The sequence below is a fragment of the Triticum urartu genome, chromosome 3A, assembly GCF_056163025.1.
Source record: "Triticum urartu cultivar PI428250 chromosome 3A, HENAU_Tu73, whole genome shotgun sequence".
Taxonomy (NCBI): domain Eukaryota; kingdom Viridiplantae; phylum Streptophyta; class Magnoliopsida; order Poales; family Poaceae; genus Triticum; species Triticum urartu.
This window is the reverse complement of record NC_141875.1, coordinates 678,249,497-678,270,121: the sequence shown is the minus strand read 5'-3', so window position 1 is coordinate 678,270,121 and position 20,625 is coordinate 678,249,497. Positions and strand designations below refer to the sequence as shown.

Sequence of the window (20,625 nt, the reverse complement as noted above, 5' to 3'; positions counted from 1 at the left end):
AGTTTTGTTGATATTACGTAGCGCGACCCGTAAAGAACTATGAGCAGCAGCGTAAACTGAACATTACTTAAGAAATTGCAACCAAAATTTCAAATTTTGATCACTTTTGAAATTTTAGGAGTTTTGATAAACGTGAACAATTTCAAAATTGAAAAACGTCTTTTCAAACAGCAAAAGAATTTTAAAATTCTCAAACATTTTTCAAAAAAGCAAATATTTTTTGTTTGAATTTGTACAAAAGACTTGAAGAATGTACATCTTTTCAAATTTGGAAAAACTGCTAGAATGCTAACATTTTTAAAATTTGAGAACATTTTTAGAAATATAAATATTTTTTAAAATCCAGATCATTTTCCTAAAAACACAAACTTTTCTTGAATTGGTGAATTATTTGTGAAAAATGGAACAAATTTTGAAATCCTGAACATTTTTTTCAAACCCAAACTTTTTTAAATTGGTGAACAAAAATTTAAAATGGGAACAAATTTTGAAAACCAGAACAAAATTTTGAAAACCAGAACAAAATTTTGAAACTAGGTGCAGTTTGAGTATCCCGAACAATTTTGAAAATACAAACACTTTTTGTGTATATGAAAAAAATGTAAATGGAATCATTTTTTCTAAAACTTCGAAAAAAAACACAAACATATTTTGTAAAGCATGAATTATTTTTTGAAAAATTGCAAACAATTTTTAAAATAATGAACAAATTTCGGAAACACAAACAAATTTGGACATTGGAACAATTTTCTAAATTGTACAACTAAACGAAACGAAAAAGAAGAAAATAAAAAAGAAACAGAAAAAACAAAAAGAAAGAAAAAGAAACAATAAAAGAAAAAAAAGGACGAGAAGAACCGGTTCAGTAACCTTCTACAAATTTTCCTAAACCAGTAAAAACTGGCTGGAAACCTCTAGAAGGTTCCTAAATGGATGCGTACTGCAGGAGATGGCCCGGCCCGATTGATCCCGCCCCTGTGTGCGTTTAGTCGACATTTTGAGCCACAGACGGTCAAATAGGATCTCGCGAGCAAAAGGTCTTCGTGGGAAAAAAAATAGGAAATATAGCTGTACCTTTTCTAATGCATGTTGCTTGATGAGGTGTCATGCTTGAGAAATAGATTAGTGGGGGCTAGCTATTTAGATATAGAAGAGATCTTTCTTGTCTTTTCTATTTTGGTATTTGCCGTTTATCTTTTTATTTTACTTCTTCTCTTTTTTTTCATTTTTAAATTGTTTTAAAAAATCCAAAACCATGAATATTTTCTCAAATCAACAATTTTTCAAATTGCGGTCATTTTCTAAATTCATAAATATCTTTTTTTAATTTTGAGTTGGCAAAAAATTCAAAATTCAGGAATAGTTTCCAAACATTTTTTGGTTACACCAATTTTAAAAAGAACATATCATCCTTTTTTTCTTGAGCCAGAAGAGCAAGGGTAGATAAGAGAGTGAAAAAAACAAGATAAACACAACAAATCGCGACCGACAAGTTTTTTTTGTCTCAAGAAAAAAATTGTGAGAATATAGCAACATGTTTCATGAAGCGGGGAATAGGAGCTCCCTTGCAAAGGCACCAAGGATTTTTTGAATCCAATTTATAAAACCTATCTAACAGTATACCTTTATGTGTTTGAAAAAATATTCAGGTATGACCCATTTAAAAAATATTTTATTTTTATCTCAAATAGCTTTTGTGCAATGACATGACCATTTATACCATGTGTAAAAAGAGAAAATAATACGACCAAAACACACCTCGTGCACCCCGGAAATCCACTGTTTCAGCTTCTCCAACGCCCCACATACACTGCCAACAATCTAGTCATCTCAAGAGAGAACCAGAAATGTACATGATGGCCCGAATGCTGAGATCGACCCGGTCTGAAGACAGCCTATGGCCTATGGCATGAGAGTCCATCGAAAGTTGGAAAAAGCACACAAGTTCATCTACGATGATGCAAGGTTAGAGTACATCCATTCTCAAACCAATTACCAATAACAGAACTCTTGATTATTGACAGTAAATTTAATTGCAGATAGCAGTAACAGAAACTAGACTGTTCCTAGTGTCTTAACCTGATCATGCAGAGAAAGATGGTCTTTCTTGGACATGAGACGGCCCTGCGCACATCAGATTACAATCATAGGCGCACGAGCATACAGACACTGACCAAACGACACCACCGAGCTATGTACGATGAAATGATGCAACAGCTGCTAGCTACAATACTGGAAATGACCAGTTGCCTTTCTGAATCACTATCTACAGATGGTCAGGTATCACTCCCTGTCCGAACAGGACAACCGAGTCAGGATCAGTCCATCTGCACTACCGCTATATATCTTCAGGCACTGCACGGCAAAAGAAATTTGGTGCACTAATTAAAAAAAGATTCATTTGAGATTAGCGACATCAGATGGTATAGAGAAGCTAACTTCTAGCAACAGGAAATCCTGAGCAAGACGATTAATTACCAGAATAAACGTAACTTCAGTTACGCTTCTGCCATGGGTTATTTTCCTGAAATTTCCAAGGTGCCAGCACTATGCTTGATGGAGCATAGTCAACAGACTGCAGGAGATCTTGGGCCCGTCTGATTTTGTTTACTAGTTCCTGCAGTTTCATCGTGGCCTCGCTCACGGTGCCAGTAGGCTTAACTGATACATGCTCACTTGAGGTCTTGACTTTGTTTACTAGTTCCCGCAGTTTCATCGTGGCCTCGCTAACGGTGCCAGTAGGCTTAACTGATGCATGCTCACTTGAGGTCTTGAGTTTCTTAAAACTGGGGGGACTTGATTGCTCATCGGTAAGGAACTGAGGAGACTGTCCTGAATTGGCCACAGGAGACGTCGGACAGTCTGCTTGGCTGTTCATGCAACATTCACCATTTTCATTGGGTGCGAGTTGCACTTTTGTATTGGTGACCTCGAGAGAAGCGTCAGGCTCACTTGAGGTCTTGAGTTTCTTGAAATTGGGGGTACTTGATTGCTCATTGGTAATGAACTGAGGAGACTGTCCTGAATTGGCCACAGGAGACGTCGGACAGTCTGCTTGGCTGTTCATGCAACATTCACCAGTTTCACTGGGAGCGAGTTGCACTTTTGAACAGATGGCCTCCAGAGACACGCCAGGCTCTTCATTCATGCATTTTTGTGGTTCCCCTTCACTGTCTGTTTGACTTTCCAGGCAGCACCTGCCATTTCTATTGGCTGGCTGTTTTACATCTTGATCGACCAACTCCTTTGGTGTATCAGATGCTCCATTCAGGCATTTTCTTATTTCTTGCTCCAATGAATCAAATGATCCATTCAAGCATCTTTGTAGTACCTTGTTACCATCACAAGATTGCTCAATGTCCTCCTCATCAGAGCTGCTACTTAATGTATCTGTATACCAATAGCAAACAAATATTACGGTGCAAAAAAGTTAAGTGCCCTAGTATACAAGGTAACTCTAAAAATAATTTGAGCGTTAGTGATGACGGTTTTGGATAATGTAATCACTAAGATTTCACTGGCAAGTGATGAGGGTTTTGCAGCACTGGCAAGTGGCAAGAGGGTGCATTACAGTGATGGTTCTGAGGTATTTTTGCTTGAGATTATAGGAGGCTTGTGTGATCATTGTGAAGTTCTTTAAGGCATGTACTGCATTGGTCATTTCCTGGAAAAGGATTAGTCGCAATGGGTTAAGGGTTTTATTAACTAGATGATACCCCGCGCCTTGCCGTGGAATTGGATATATAGTTTCAAAAAATTGTGTAGAATACTAATTAAGGAGAACATCGTTTTGGTGACCGAGCTCACTGGAGCTCGAAAATTTTGAAAAATTCAAACTTTACGGTTCCAAAAAAATCTGAAAAAAAATTGTGCAAGTAAACAAGGATGTTATGTGTATGTGTGTAAATTTTTAGGATGAAATACCTTGAAATCCCATCTGTACAAAAAAGACAAATTCATGGCCTGGGAGGACGAATAGTATCATGTGTTAAGAAACTCCAGATTTTTTTTTGCACAGCCCTCATTTCAACATATTTTGCACTGAAAATTTAAACAAATGTCTGTTATGCCTTCATGCATATCTGTATTTTTTCAGAATTTTTTGAAACGTAAAAGTATGAATTTTGAATTTGGAGGCCTCCATGGAGGCCGAGCTCCAAAAGCAATTTTCGCTAATTAAGTCCTTACAATTTTAACTATGTGAGAAATTTCTGCATATAAGCAGAAAATAATCTTAATATTAAAATTGTGCATGTCACAATTAAATGTAATAGTAATACCTTGGTTCCCTGCAATCAAACGAGCAGTATGCCAGCATTCGCCGTTTTCCTGGTACAATAAAATGAACTGTTAATTCCACTATATGGGAATGAATATCTAACTGATTGAATAAATAAATATATATATTAGTTACATAATTAATTGATACTCCCTCTGTCCTATAATGTAAGACGTTTTTTGACACTAGTGTAGTGTTACAAAAAGCCTTATATTATGGGATGGAGGAAGTACTAAATTTTGCTAAAATTAAAAGCATATTTCTTTGTTTATTTATTTCCATCTTAGAGAATTTACTAACTGGGTAGCCATATCTAAAGACAAATAATCTAACTGGTAAGCCGTATCAGGACCGACAATCAGATTGTAAAGTGTGAACAGATAGAACACAACACACCAAAGCCTTTCAGTCCCAAACAAGTTGGGGTAGGTTAGAGTTGAAACCCACAAGATCTTGAAACCAAGTCATGGTTTTGGCACGTAAATTGCTAACTTCCACGCACCCCTGTCTATGGCTAGTTCTTTGATCGGGCCGGGCTCAGGCTTGACTATTGAGTGTCGGTCTTTTAAAAGCCCAGCCCAAAACCCGGCCCGGCCTAAGAAATGCCCAGGTTCAGTTCAGACTTTGGGTTGCATTGGCTAGTGCATGAAGCTTAATATGGTATCAGGGTCCAAGGTCTCCTAGCTTTTGCAATTTGTCCAAAAATTGTTGTTCCCCCTTTGTGTCCACGTATAGGCCTCCTGAGCCATACCTCTGAGTCTATTCACGTGTTGACTTTCCACATCACACATGGTAGCTTCATGCACTAGTCAATGCAACCAAAAGTCCAAACTGATGGAATAGGCTAGGCAATCCATATTACACTTCAACACCTATAGTAGTACTAAAATTGCACCTCATGCACTCAGTTTTAGTTCTATATTACGCCTAAAACCTTTCGATTCCAAGTCTTTCTCCGCAGCTCTAACTTTCTATCAACCCCTGTCCCACTATCATCGACTAGCACCACATCACCCACTAATAGCATACACCATGGGATATCCCTTGTGACCTCATCAATCACCAAAACAAAAAAGGGCTCAAAGCAACCTTGGTGCAGTTCTATTTTAATCGTAAAGTATCAGTGTCACCATCACTTGTTCAAACACTTGTCACAACATTATCGTACATGTCCTTGATGAGGGTAATGTACTTTTTTGGGATATTGTGTTCCTCCAAGGCCCACCAAATGACACTCCGCGGAATTTTATCGCAGCCTTTCTCCAAGTCAATGAACACCATATACATGTCCTTTTGCTACCTATATCTCCTCATAAGTTGTCACACCAGGAAAATGGCTGCCATGATCGACCTCCTAGGCATGAAACCAAATGATTTTTGGTCACGCTTGGCATTCTTAAGTGGTGCTCAATGACTCTCTCCCATGGATTCATTGTACGGTTCTTCAGCTTAACTCCACGGTAATTAGTACAACTTTGAACACTCCCCTTGTTCTTGAAGATTGGTAGCCATACTATCGCTATGTCTCCAAGGCCTCTCCACATCTCAATGGGATACAATAAGGGACCATTGCCTTCCCTCCTTTCATCCTTTATAAAGCCTCCCTGACCTCGGACTCCTGGATTTGTCGCACAAAACACATGTTGGTATTATCAAAGGAGTCGTCCAGCTCAATGGTAGGGCTATCATTCTCTTCATCAACCAGCTTGTCAAAGTACTCTCGCCATTTGTGCTTGATCGCCACCTTCACCAGAAGCTGATCTTCTCCGTCATGCATTTAACTTGGTTGACATCCCTCACCTTCCTCTCTCGGACCTTGGCCATCTTCAGATGTCCATTTCGTCTTCCTTTGTGTTTAAATGCTAGTAGAGGTCCTCATACGTCCGACCCCTTGCCTCACTCACAACTCGCTTTGCGGCCTTCTTTGCCACCTTGTACTTCTCTATGTTATCTACACTCCTATCCACATGTAGGCATCTGAAACGATCTTCTCCTTAATAGCCTTATGGACATCATCGTTCAACCACCAGGTCACTTCTACTTCCCCTGGTCACCCCAAACTAAGCCATCATCCAAACGCTACTCGCCATCTTCATCCACATACTGTTTGCATCACCGCCCTCCTCCCAAGGGCCCCTCCTTGATATCCATCCCCTTGAAAGCCTGAGTTGCCTCCCCATTGAGCTTCTACCACTTCGTTCTAACGACTTCGACGCACTTATCCCGTTTAGACACGAATCTGAAAGCTGAAATCGGACACTACAAGCTTATGTTGAGGGACAACACTCTCTACAGGTATCACCTTATACAATCCAGGCAAGCATGACTTTCTTCTCTTTTCAAGAGGACGAAATCAATTTGGTTAAGAGTGTTGACCGCCACTAAAAGTCACTAGATGGGATTCTCTCTTTTCAAAGAGGGTGTTAGCTACGATTATATCATAGGCTAAAGCGAAGCTTAAGACATCCTCTCTATGATTCCTACCGCCGTAGCCAAAGCCCTCGCGCATCCCTCCAAAACATGTGTTAGATGTACCCACGTGGCTATTGAGATGTCCTATGAAGAGCTTCTCGCAAATAGGTACACTCCTAACTATGCCCTCCTCCAAGCCTTCCCAAAAATCCCTCTTGGTGCTCTCATTGTGGCCTACTTGCGAGGCATATGCGCTGATAACTAAGTCCCCAACGACCATCTTGACTAGGATAATCCGGTCCCTTGCCTCTTGACGTCTACGACTCCATACTTGAGTCTCTTGTTGATCAATATGCCTACTCCATTTTTGTTTGTAGTTGTCCCCGTTAACACAGCTTGAAGTCGGTATCCTCCACCTTCACCTTCCACCCCTTCCATTTGGTTTCATGGATGCATATGATATCAACACCTCTAAAGGTAGCGATAAGAGATCACGATCAAAAAATTTCAAGATTTCTCTCTGCTTTTAGTTTCGCTTTGTATTTCAGACACATTGTTAGGGAGTTGATCAATTCATACAATCAAGGAAATTTTTATATTAGAGTATTTTTCAACGTTTTACCCCCTAGTCTTTAGAGTACCAACAATGATCTGATTTATCTATTTTTCTGTCTTTTCCCCACATCTGTGTTTTTATTCCATATCATGTTGTATGCCACATGACACTAATCCACTTACCACAACAACAACAACAACAACAAAGCCTTTAGTCCACATGACCACTTAAGAGATTAACTTTATTGGATTCAGTAAACTATCGAATAAGGGCGCGGTAGAAAAAGGAAAAACAATAATCAAGTAGACACTCAGAAAGAGCCACTGAGTATGGAGTAAAAGGTTAATTTTGCTCTTGCTAATAATAATTTCTAGTAGTGCTCTTCTCTACATTTTCATAATAGAGAATCATCCTATGACATGGACTTGAAGATCCTAGCTATTAGGATCTAAATGATCAGCTCACTATTGTATTTGAAACTATGATGTAGATTTATGTTAGTTGCATATGAACTTTAACATACGATGTAGAATCTTGTTAATTGCACATGATCTTTACCACCCGTTAAAAATGTGTTCGTTGGTATTCGAAAAACGATTTATAGCACTATCAAGAAGGATGATATCAAATAGGAATTTTTCATCAAGCAGTGGATGATGGTGCAATTACCTGTGAAAGAGGGGCACTCCAACCTTTTTCGAGGGACCAATCAAGCGCTGGCCTCAGGTCTTTGGGATCGGCAACCCAACATCCACCTTCACCTAATGGTATTTCAGGACAAATTATCTGTAAACCAAGTAGAGAAAGCACAATACAACTCATATTAAATGTAACCACCAAATGTAGCCATAAATGCAGGTATTGTAAAATATATTCTAGAGCAACGAAAAGCAAAATAAGTTTATTATCCTTACAAATAAAAGCCAACAAGAAAGCATTACATTACACACAAAACAACAAAACAATATGTGCAAAGAGACGTTCAAAAAAATTTGCTAGAATAGAAAGCATTGCCTTCTTTCGGATGCCATACCCCTCATACTTTGGTTGAGACCAGTCTCAATTTTTCATCTATAACACCAGCAAAATTTGGTACCAACAACACTAGTGGCAGATATATTTACAGTTGTGGTTCTTCTCCTAGTGTTATGAATGTGATTTTTTTTAAGAAATGTCTCTGTCTTACCATTAAGGAACATTAAATGTGTGATAAATTACAACTTGTATTTTACTCCCTTCGTCGTTTCACATTATCGCATCACCAGTACAACACATTAATATTTAGTATAATTTGCAAATATAGCAAGCACAATTGAAATCAGCATGCATGCAACATGTTCAATAAATAATCATGTGCAAATATGGCAAGCATAAAAACTTGAGTCAAAACAGTAAAATAACTTGTGTTCAATCAAAAAAGAAAAATAAATTGCATCTAGTCAAAAAAGCATAATAAGTTGAGAAATCATTATATATAAATAAACAAGAATATTCATTCATACTCCAACCCTCATGTGATTTTCTGAACATGAAAATTTTGCTAACTTTTTGAACAAGGCAATTAAAATGAGTTCAAATAACAGTGGATAGCTATTTGATTTCACAGAAGGGCCAAGCAAGTGGCATTAGTGTTCACCATAATAAATTATTACCTTAACTTTGTCATCACTCATCAACTCGGTAATTTTCCCAGTCCAAAAACAATCAGTGTACCACCAATCAATCAAGTCACCTACTTTCCAAGGACTGCTTACAACTGCTACAACATCCGTTTGTGGCCCAAGCTCAGCAATATCATTCTCCCAACACCACCGAGGAAAAGGAGGTCGTAGCATGATCTCCCTATTCTGACTTGCTTTCTGATTACGGCATTTGGGGGGGATTTTGAAGAGTCTATTCCATTTCCTTCCTGTCAGTACATAAAAGGAATAATTTAGAAAACTAGAGACAGTCTCAGATAAATTATGTGCTATTTCAGGTCTGTTAGCACAATTGTACAGTACTTTACTCTTCTAACCTAAAGTCCAACACTCAAAATCACAAAAAAAATCTTTCTGATACATTTTCAACTTCACACGAGTAGTGTACAACATCTATTAGAATTAAAACACGGCAAAACATCTTGCTAAGTTGACTGGGTCAATGCAGGGCAGATTCACCTATTTCTGCATGTAGAGCAATATCTAGTACGGGACATTGAAGTAGTGCCTTCAACACTTGTGTTGTACACTTTGTACCAACGAGGTGGAGTTGCTCCTCCACAATCTTGTGCTGCCTCTGGTGGTACTAGAGCCTTGTTGATCCATAATAGTTCTTGGTTTCTTCTTTGAGAGCGAGTTACAACAAGCAATAAAGCAATTGGAGAAGAGAATAGATGCCTGAGAACAGCAAATGAAAGCATCGCATGAAGATCTTAACCGCAGATTCGATCAGCTGGTTGAGATGACAAGAAAAGGTGTGTTCCCCTGCTACCAATGAAAAAGATTTATCAAGAGAAGGACTTGTTCAACGATGAAGAAAGGGATGTAATCTTGGTGCAACACCGCCACAAGAACGTACAGTTCAGCATACTTCAAGAAGGCCAACTTATGTTGAAGCTTTTGAAGGTGAAGAATCCGATCTCTGCATATCGAAGAGTACCCAACCCTACATATGCCAGGTATACATATAAGGTGAACGCTGAGACCCCAACTTTTAATGTAAGGTTGATACTGAAGGGTGCCCTACATATGCCAGGTATACATATAAGGTGAACGCTGAGACCCCAACTTTTAATGTAAGGTTGATACTGAAGGGTGCCTTGATTGGTTATATTTAGTGGAGACTTTCTTTGAGGTCATGGATATTCCGAAAGATCAGAGTTCCTTTGGTCGCGTACAAGCTGAAAGGAGGAACCGAAGCATGTTGGCATCGACTTCAAGAAGAATGCATGCTTATAGGAGAACTTAGCAAATGAAGAGTCTTTTGAAAGGGGGATTTTTGCCTGTTGATATGACAAGATCCTATTTATCCAATTTCAGAACTATGCACAAGGAAATAAGATTGTTTCAGATTACACGGAGGAGTCTCTAATGCTACAAGTAAGGTGCAACCTTGTGAGACTCAAGATCAACAAGTCGCAAGGTACATCAATGATCTCAATGATACTATTCAAGATCAATTGATAATGCAGCAAATCCGGACAGTTGATCAAGCACAAGCTATAGCCTTAAAGGCCGAGAGGTTTGTGAGGACAAAAAGGACAACTAAGGCCCCATATCCTCATACTGTAATCGAAGAGTTACACTAATAGAGTGGAAGAAAAGACCGCTCCACCAAAGGCAAAACGATCGACGCATCCCGAAGCAAACTAGAGGCAAGGGTAAGGCACATAAAGGCCCAAAATGCTATAAATGTGGTGAACATTTACACGTATCCAGCGGTTGCCCACTGAGAAATTTGTTAACACAACTATCCATGATGGTGAAGACGACGAGGAAGAATACGAATATGAAGATGTAGAGGGACAAGAGGTTTGTCAAGAAGGTGGAGAGGTGGTATGTGTGATTTAGCGTCTCCTATGCTCCACACCACACCTGACGACACACAACGGAAGAAAATATTTGAGAGCAAATGCATGGTGATGACAAAGTATGCAAATTAGCGATTGATAGTTGCAGTTGCGAGAATCTTATCTCTCATAATTTGGTGAACCATTTAAAGCTTGAAACTCATGATCATCCAAATCCCCACACTATTTGGTGGATCAAGAAAGGAGTGAATATGAGAATCACCATACAATGCAACCTGCCACTTTCTTTGTACAAGAATTATCGCTCAAATATGTTGCGTGGTGTGATTGATATGGAGGTCAGCCATATTCTTCTTGGGAGACCTTAGAAATTTGATGTGGATACTACACATAAAGGGAAGAAAAGTTCTTATTCTTTTATTTGGACCAAGAGAAATATCATTATTCTACCAAACCAAATTGATGGTAATAATACCTCTAAGGAGGAGGGGAGAAGTACCTTAGCTATCTCCCACACCTCTAATGAGTTTATGGAAGACTTGAAGGAGGCAAATTTGTTTGCTACACTTATTGTAAAAGGAGAAGAGCACCCGACAATTGCATCTCCGATAAAGGTACGTGGCTTATTAGTTGAATTTCATAACATACTTGGAGAGCCACAAGGCCTGCCACCGATGAGAGGAATTCAACATAGAATTGACTTAATTCCAGGAGCAAGTCTTCTTAATCTTCCACACTACCGAATTAGCCCAAAAGAGCATGATATATTGAAGGAAAAAGTGGAGGAATTGTTGCAAAAGGGGCACATTCAAGGAAATATTAGCCCATGTGTTGTACCAACCATGCTCATGCCAAAGAGAGATGGATTTTGGCGCATGTGTGGACAGTTAAGTCATTAACAGAATCACTGTAAGGTAAAGATTACCTATTCCTCGTCTAGATGATATGTTGGATTAGCTTAGTGGAGCAAGAGTGTTCACAAAGCTAGATTTAAGAAGTTGTTATTATCAAAGTTGTATCAGACCCGAGGATGAATGGAAAACAACCTTAAAGATAAAGGAAGGGTTGTTTGAATGACTGGTCATGCCATTTGGAGTCTCAAATGCATAAAGTAACTTTATGCACTTGATGAATCAAGTCCTTCGCCCCTTCTAATCCCAATTTGTTGTGGTTTATTTTGGTGACATCTTGATCCATAGCAAACAAGAATGAACACTTTGAGCACACTTGAAAGGTGCTAGGAGTATTAAAGGAAAATGAGCTCTAAGTCAACTCTAAGAAATGTGTTTTCCTGCAAACACAACTTTTTTTCCTAGGATCTGTCATAACATGCGACAGTATTCGTGTTGACGATTCTAAGGTTGAAGCAATCCAAGAATGACCAACTCTGGAGACCGTTTCGAAGGTCAGAATTTTTGATGCATTGCAACTTTCTATAGATGATTTATGAAAAATTTCAACACTATCATGGCACCAATTACCAAGTATCTAAAGAAAGGAAAGTTCCAATGGACAGATGCAGCTGAACCTAGTTTCAATGAGATCAAGCAAAAACTATCACAAGCTCATGTCCTAGTGCTACCTATTTCAACAAGAATTTTGAGTTGGGGCGTGAAGTTAAGCGAAGGCAGAAATGGAGTACTTGTCAGCAAGAATTGTATGCACTTTCCAAGCTTTAAAAACTTCAGAAGTCTATTTGCTGCCTAAAGAGTTCATCATTTACACTGACATCAATCCAGCATTTTAGAAATCAAAAGCATGTTGATCGTATGCTAGCAAGTTGGGCAACATATCTAGAGAGGCTTAACAGTGCATAAATTTGGAGCAACCAATCGAGTAGCCCATGCTTCGAGTTGTTGTGCATGTCTCCTAACTTATTTTTAGGTTGAACTTCCGAGCATGCATCAAATAAAGGAGTTGTATGAGGATGACGATAACTTTGGGTGATGACTATTTCGTGCAAGATGGCTCTCTCTTCAAGAATGATTGTTCACGCATTCCAAGAAGTTATCTAAGTGACAAACAGATTAGAGAGCTCCATTCAGGTGATCCTAGTGGCCATGTTAGACAGGACAAGACTATCGCTAACCTGGAAGCTCGTTACTTTTGGCCACAGCTAAAGAGAAATGCTGGAAAGTTTGTTCACGGTGCCCCATATGTCAAACCTGCAAGGACTATACATGCCTTTGCTTGTTCCTGTTGCTCCAAGGGAGGACATCCCTATGGACTCGTCTTCGGTTTGCCAAGAACAAGACTAGGGAGTGATGTTGTATTTGTGGTCGTGGACAGATTCTCTAAAATGGCTCATCTCATTCCATGCCGCAAGACAATGAATGCTCATCATGTGGCAAACCTATTCTTTTGAGAAGTGGTTAGACTTGATGGCGTTCCAAGGTACATTATCTAAGGCCGTGATAGCAAGTTTCTTGCTGCATTTTAGCTCACTTCGTGGAAGCGGTTCAACACTGAATTAAAATTTTGTAGCACTGCCCATCCACAAACAGATGGACAAACAAAAGTAGTGAAGAATTTTTTGGATAATCTAATCCGTTGCATTTGTGGAGAAAGAGAAGGGACAATGAGATTTGGCTTAATCTCTTACAGAGTTCCGCAACAACTCCCAACATAGATCCACATGGAGGTGTTAAAGGAAGCTTGGGCAGCGAAGGTATGGGCCCTTCTCTATTCCCAGGAAGATAAATGATAATACTTATGTGATACATCTTCCAATCGAGATGGGTATATCCAACACTTCCATGTTGCAGACTTGACTCTGCACCACCCAGAAGAAGCGCTCTATGAAGATAACTCGAGGTCGAGTTCCAAACAACCAGGGGAGAATGATGAGGAACAATAGAGGGAAAAATAAAATAAAATCATAAGGCAAATCCATTTGACTATTTCTACAACCTAGTATTTGTTTGTTTTCTTAGCTTTATCTACTAGTTTTTAGAGCCTTCTAGCTATGAGTGGAATATTGCATCTTAAGTAATGTTTTCTAGAGTGTTCAACTATATGAGATGTAAAGGCTTCTAAAAGGCCATAAATAAAGGTCTGCTGCTGCCTTCAACATGTGTTGATCTGGCAGCAAGGTGAAGCTGCTCCTCACAACCTTGTGTTTGCCTTAGTAAGCTACAAGAAATGTAAGTGGTGGAAAGTGAGCTAAGCTACAATTTTTTTGTGAAGTTCACCGTCAACTCAAGATAGCCTCGACTACAATAATCAGCATAACTTCCCCTCAAAAAGTAAGGCCAAAGAATTAGAACAATTATCCAAATAGACAAACACTCGGGCAGACCTAGAGCACAAAATAACAAATTTCAAAGAAGAAACTAATATTATTAGATTCTTGATTTCTCAACATAAAACAAATCCTTACTTTCATCTGGATAGTCTATATACTCCACCTGACACTCCATGTGACCGCTCCTGATACACATATCGGTGATCTGAGAGTAAAATTGAGATGATTTAGCAACATCCAATCTCGCAATACAAAACAAAATAGGCCTTTGTCCAAACCAAAAGGTAAAAATATGCAAGGTGGAACGTACGAGATGGATTATCACAAAATGAGATAAGTAGACTATTAGTTAAGGTACATTTCTTTCAAATGCACATTTTTTTTACAAAAAGACTATAAAGTAGCCCCCGAGAACCATGATTCTAACTCTTTGCTAGAGACACACACCTCCCAACTAAACCACACGACCAAGAGATGGCTCACGTCAACGACATATGAAATAACACAAGTCCAGTAGCTAGATGTCTACGTCAAAACCATCATGGGTTGTGCCTTAGTCCTCTAGGGTGGAGATTATGCCAATAGAAAGTAGTGAAACCTTAAGAATTCTGCTCTATAGGGTGTCATCCTCCTGTTTGGTGGTCCATTGTCAATCATCAAGGTACCAACCAACCTCATGAGACATGTATTTATTGAGATCTAGTCTGACCTTGACACGGCGGCCACCATGGACTACTACACTTTGTCAAGCACTAAAAGTACCAAGTGTCGCAAATGTTGGTATACATATGGCCAAGATATGGCATGAAAGATGAATCCTCACCTTTAGGCGTGTCCATCTAATCGAGTAAATAGCATCAAACCACCACAATTTGGGTTAGGGTTTTGGAAAACCACCACATTTTGACTTTGTTCCCAATACCGCCGATGTTGTGCTAATTTTTAATAAAAACACTAATGGCGCAGTTGGTTAGTTTTGACTACGCATATGAAAAGTCAAGCTTGCATGTAAGCATGGACATGGCACAAAATGTCAACTCCATTTGTATTGACCGTTAAGTTGGGTGTGGGGCTCCCCCATCAGCATCAACCCTCCTCTCTTAAATCATTTTCTCTCTACAACATTTCCTCGAACAGCTTGCGTGCATGTTGACGCAATTGCGACCGGAGCATGAGTTGCTCCTCCCTGCCACCAGTGCGCCGACGCCATGCATCCCCGTCGCATGTGCCATCGAGGTGGACCACACCACGCAGATCATCCCGTCGCCTGTGTAGTTCTGCCATCAAGAATGTCCCCACTGAGCTCGCGAAAACTGAGGGCGTTGCAGCCGAGGCATTTGGGGAGGCGGGGCTCCCATCCCTCAAAGCCTCCCTGTTCCTCCACAAATCATTGCCGCATCCTCTTGTCTTTGACCTCCCCCACACCAGCGCCTGGCGACGGTGACGTTTTGCTGACCGCACACACCGGCCTCGGTCCTTGAAGATGGAGTGTGTCACAACCGCACGTCACGATCTTATCATGTAGAGCCGCGGCATCACGCGCATGCAGATCGAATTGCCCAAAAGACACATGCACGTAGAGTTGGCGTTGATGGATCCTTCAGGCTAGGTAACTTCACACGTGCAGCAAACTACTAGCCATCGGATGCCTGGTCGATCTAGAGTAGGACAACTCACGAAACACTCATGAACATCGGGGTCGCCGCAGCAGCTGGCACGGCATGCTAGCAGCAAGCATGTGCATGCAACTCCAGGCGCAATGGTGTGACTAGGTGGCCATGGCAGGCGGGAGGAGATCACCAGCGTTACAGCCAAAGCCCAGGTGAGCCGAAGGAGGTCCTGGAGATACCAAGTGACGAACAAGATGAAGACCATGCTGTCGATTTACACCGATTCTGTCCAATTAATTTGGAGGGAGGCTCTACAACGGAAGGTGAAGCTAATGGACATGGTGGTTTGGCTCAAGGTGGACATTGGCTACGACCACGACAAAAAGTGGACTTTCTAGTGTTGTTCAACCAAGGCACAACGCTCATGGCTGGCAGCGACAATGTCGAGTGTTTCCTGGACGGTGCTCGACACCAGCTCGCCATGGGGAAAGTGTATCGTGACTAACGCACACTACAACCAGCTATGGCAGCATCAGCACATCCAAGTATTTGAGAGAATGCCTCTAACGTCCACATAGCGTCCATCGCCTACAATCGTTATCTCATGCGACAGCCTGACGAATGGGCCCAAACCAATCATAAACATGGTAATTAACCAATTGTGTGATCAGTGTTTTTTGCAAAAAATTAGCACAATATCAATGGTAATGGGAACGAAGTTGAAATGTGGAGACTTTCCAGAACCCTAACACTGATTGTGGTGGTTTTATGCTATTTACTCTTATCTAATCCTATAATGATGGTACGCAACTTGGCACTCCTACCACTGTCAGGTTGGACGAGCTACGATACATAAGCAAGAGAGAAAATAATAATTCTAAGAGAAGCTAAAGGCAAAATTGGAGTTTAAATTTGAGATATTACACGCATAGCAGGAGATCTCTACAAATAGAGGGTGTCAAATAAAAGATTTTGGAGTTGCATCTTTAAACTCAAACTTGGCATGGAAAAAGTTCACAAGATATAGTGCAAATTAACAAACATGACAAAATATGAGAATGTCAAAGTTGAATCAATACTCTTGATCATACTCCCCCTGTTCGAGTTTACAAGGCCCTTCTTGAAAGAACACTAGTTCCAAGGCAAAGCAAGAAGAGAGAGAATTAGTGTGATTTGATGCCAAAAACGCTCATAACAAGGCAAAAATGGCTTGCATGAATGCAGGGGAATTAATGTCAATTTGGAAACTGAGAGACACTGAGTAAATACCACCACAGTTAGGAGGATAGATGAAGGGCCTTGTAATCTCAAAATTTCAGATTTGGAAATGGGCCTGATAAACCCGAACAGAGGGAGTACTTTTCTAATGAGGTAAAAGACAGGGATATAGCTACATAATTAAGATGCTAAATTATGAAATGTGTCATAGTAACCACAAAAAGTAAATAATACTTCCTCTGTTCCATAATATAGAGCATATAGCTTACTATTTTTGTAAGTCAAACCTTGTATAGTTTGATCAGCTTAATTGAGAAAAATATCAACATTACTAAAACCAAATAAATACAATATCAAAGTAGGTCTCATGATGTATCTAATGATATATATTTCGTGTCATAAATTTAGACATTTTCCAAAATTTAGACATTTTCTCTATATATAAACTTGTCGAAGTATACCAAACTTAAATTTTCAAAAAGCTGTATAAAATACATTATGGAACAAAGGGAGTATAATTTAGGAAAGTATCATTTATGAAAATGCATATGCATAGTAATTTGACAAAACGTACTAAAGAGAGATGTATTTACATACATAAACAAGCAATGGTTAAAGAAATTGCAAGTTGTACCTTGCAACGGAACCATGCACCCCTATAACCAACATTATAGGATCTTGTCTCTACGACATCTCCAACTTTAAACGGAAGTATTAGGTCCATTCTGAGCCACCCAAGTACACCAATAAAAAGTTGTGTTAACTAGGAAAATTAAGAATCACACACTCAACTAAGTTAAATAAAATGCATACCTCAATATCAACACTAAACTACATAAATAAATAATTGTACAAATTAATCGGTGAATCAGCCTATTAACTGAGTTTATCGGTAACACGTTTATCGGTGGGTTAGCTAGGGCCATATCTATATATCTTAGGCTACATAGCAACATGCAATGTACTAAACGTCTAAATATGCTATTGTACACATGAATATAACAAGGAAAATTGCGGCTGCTAGTGGCGCCATGGACAGGGGACAGGGACGGCGACTGCTAGGTGAGGGGGTGGCGAGCTCGAGGGATCGACTGGATCCAAGAGGAGTTGGGGGAGGGGACGCCTGCTTGGGGAGGGGGCGATGACCTAGAGCAGGAAGTGATGCAAGCTCAGGGGAGGGGGCGACGAGCTCGTCTGCCGTGCAGCTGTGATGATCGACTAGATCGATCCTAGAGGAGTGAGGGATGGGGCGGCGAGCTCGAGCAGGAGTAAGAGGCTGGGTGCCTGGATCCTGGAGGACTGGAGGCGCCTCTGGCGAACAGCACCGACAGTTGCTCAGGGCGGGGGCGACTGCGCAGAGAGGGGCGGCAGCTGTTGCTCCTCGCCTTCTCCAACGAGGGTAACTAGGGGAGGGGAGGGTAAGAAGGGAAGGAAGGGACCTAGCCTAAAACGCCCAATTTTGGGGTAAAGTAGGGAACGGGCCAAATTTTGGAGCCTGAATTTCTCTCTCCCTCTATTCAATTAATCAGACCACATGGATAAATCGGTCTGACAGCTGATTAATCAGCTAGACCAGCTAATGCGATGGATATGCGTTATCGCATCCGTGACGGGAGAGAAAAAATACCACACGCCCCTAACACAATAACCATGACTCAAGACCCCAATAGGTCCATGTCCTTTATTTCAACATGGCATCTTATCAGTCTTGCCGTTTATCCTTTCCACTCTTGCCGACAGACAAGCATGGTCATAGATGATTTCTTTCATCTCCAATTTGTTTTTGTTGAGGTGTTCATTTTCCATTTGAATCGGCACCAGTACGAAAGAAAGACGGGTCATGCACTACTAATTAACGTTGCATCCTGAACAACATTATAAAATTATTAATAGGTGAAACAACATCATATTCAGATTCTATGCATTTTTCTAATCAATTTTCATATATAACATGTTAAAATTGGAGTTAGGGTTTAAAAGATATGAATATTTTTATTGAAGCACTTGAATCTATACCTATACAACATTTAAAACGATTAACGGGTAAAAATAACATCATATTCATATTCTACACATTTTTCTAATCAATTTTCATATATAACATGTTAAAATTGGAGTTATGGTTTAAAATATATGAATATTTTTCTAAAAGCATTTGAATTTATATAAAAAATGTTATTTTCTAGACGGACAGCAGGTTTATTAACCAAAATCTTAGGGGGATTTCTGCAAAAAAGTGACACATTTTCTATTTCTCATTTAAAATAGGACTGTAAGTTGATTAACCGAAACCAAGGGGGGATGTTCTCACTTAAATCGGGACCGCGGGTTGATTTCATGAAAGTGCAGGGACTTTTCTGCAAATGTGCGATGACGGATGAACAAAAGCCATCGGCACTTTGTTATTAGGTAAAGATATCGGCCGATATTTAGAACAATGCCTAATAGTCACTTAAGAATTAATTAGCAAGAGACAAAAGTAAATTGGGGTTAGGGAATTTGATTTGGAAAATAATATTGTCAGCTTGCCTAGGTTCAGTGGAAATGGCAACCTAGTGAAAGATGAGATTCGATAGGGGAATTGCAAAATGGGATTGGGTCATAGGCTATCAAGTTTACTTCTTATTTACCACGATTTTATCCTATCCTATAAGCAGATGCGTTTCAGTGAAATGTACTTTGAAACCACCAAAATCGAGATGCCAGGCCTCTCCCTGTCGTCGCCCCCTTTATGTACGATAAAGGAAACATCTATTGGAACTTCTTTTAACAGGATTTCCCTTACAGTACACATATATAAAGTAACAAGGGGAGAAACACCACTTTCAGAAGTGTCCTACCCTCCTCTACTTGCGTTCTAGTGCATAAGTAAAGATGTATCGACATTTAGGAATGTATGTGGTTAATCCGGTTTCTTCTTCTTTGCCCTCGACTTAACCACTGGAATGTGCATAGAGCAGAGCATAAATCTCATCATGAAACAATATCACCACTGGTGGCAATGAATGCTGGATTTACCTGAATCTGAATTTCTTGATGTTCCCGACCCGTCCCAAGCCCACGTATCTTGAGAAACCCGAGATTCTGCACAAAAACAAAGCGATTTGAGTCGAGAACTACTCTCGACACGGAACCTGTTGAAACAAATTAGGCTTGGGAACTAGCCACATCGATGCGCCGTCGATGGGGATTTCTTTTGCCGGTCAACAAAAAGACATTGGGGATTTTTTTTGCAGAGGAGGCGGCGCGGGGTCGGGGGGAGAGGGGGTAGAGGAGAGGGGCGGAGGAGAGGGAAGGGGGAGGCGGCGCACCTGAACTCCGCGGGAGAATCGACCGGCGGAAGACACCACGCGCCGCGCCGCGCGGCCGGGGAGAGGAAGGGTTCCTCTTGGAGGAGGGGGAGGCGGCGCACCTGGACTCCTCGAGGCAATCGGTGGGCGGGGGCGATAAAGGGTTTCTGGAGCCAAATTTGGAAAATCTGGTGGTTCTTCCGCCGTTGCAGCGGTGTCAGACCTCAGCTAATCGGGTTTACAAGCGCTGGCCGAACGGGCCGGCCCGGCCCATCCTAATCGTGTCCGGCACGGCCCGGCCCAGGCACGATTATTATACAGGCCGTGTCGTGCCGGCCCGTGTGATGCAGCCTGTCGTGCTGGCCCACGTGCTCAGCCTAGCAGCCCAAGCACGGCGCAGGGCGTGCCGCATGCTGCATGCCGTGCCTGGCCCATGGCGGGCCGTGCAGGGCGTGCTCGCGGGCTGGCCTGGTTGGCATGACCCATTCGGCCAGCTATATTTACA

At 40.7% G+C, this 20,625-nt stretch overlaps 1 protein-coding gene across 3 annotated transcripts; it reads right to left on the bottom strand.

Annotated features, from left to right (window-relative positions):
- Positions 1–1,992: 1,992 nt before the first annotated feature.
- LOC125545937 (uncharacterized) lies at positions 1,993–20,299 on the bottom strand. 3 transcript variants are annotated; one of them, XM_048709991.2, is made up of 9 exons: positions 20,142–20,298; positions 19,849–19,914; positions 17,465–17,555; positions 14,138–14,207; positions 8,900–9,156; positions 7,917–8,033; positions 4,281–4,329; positions 2,479–3,390; positions 1,993–2,355 (listed from the first exon to the last, which is right to left on the bottom strand). In XM_048709991.2, exons 3-8 carry the CDS (start codon positions 17,552–17,554, stop codon positions 2,495–2,497), a joined length of 1,479 nt encoding a protein of 492 aa, XP_048565948.1. In that variant the 5' UTR covers position 17,555; positions 19,849–19,914; positions 20,142–20,298; the 3' UTR covers positions 1,993–2,355; positions 2,479–2,494. The 3 variants fall into 3 exon arrangements, with proteins under 3 accessions (XP_048565948.1, XP_048565949.1, XP_048565951.1); XM_048709992.2 differs by lacking the exon at positions 14,138–14,207 and having other exon boundaries at positions 20,142–20,299; XM_048709994.2 differs by lacking the exons at positions 19,849–19,914; positions 20,142–20,298 and adding an exon at positions 9,407–9,893 and having other exon boundaries at positions 17,465–17,487.
- Between the last annotated feature and the right edge of the window lie 326 nt (positions 20,300–20,625).

What these genes read in the sequence shown, in the direction of transcription:
- LOC125545937 (XM_048709991.2), bottom strand. Translation starts at nt 17,554, where the DNA reads ATGGACCTAATACTTCCGTTTAAAGTTGGAGATGTCGTAGAGACAAGA. An exon ending in TATAGACTATCCAGATGAAA is followed by an intron (nt 9,157 to 14,137) that starts GTAAGGATTTGT and finishes ATGTACTGACAG; the next exon opens with GAAGGAAATGGAATAGACTC. An exon ending in GGAGTGCCCCTCTTTCACAG is followed by an intron (nt 4,330 to 7,916) that starts GTAATTGCACCA and finishes TTATTGTACCAG; the next exon opens with GAAAACGGCGAATGCTGGCA.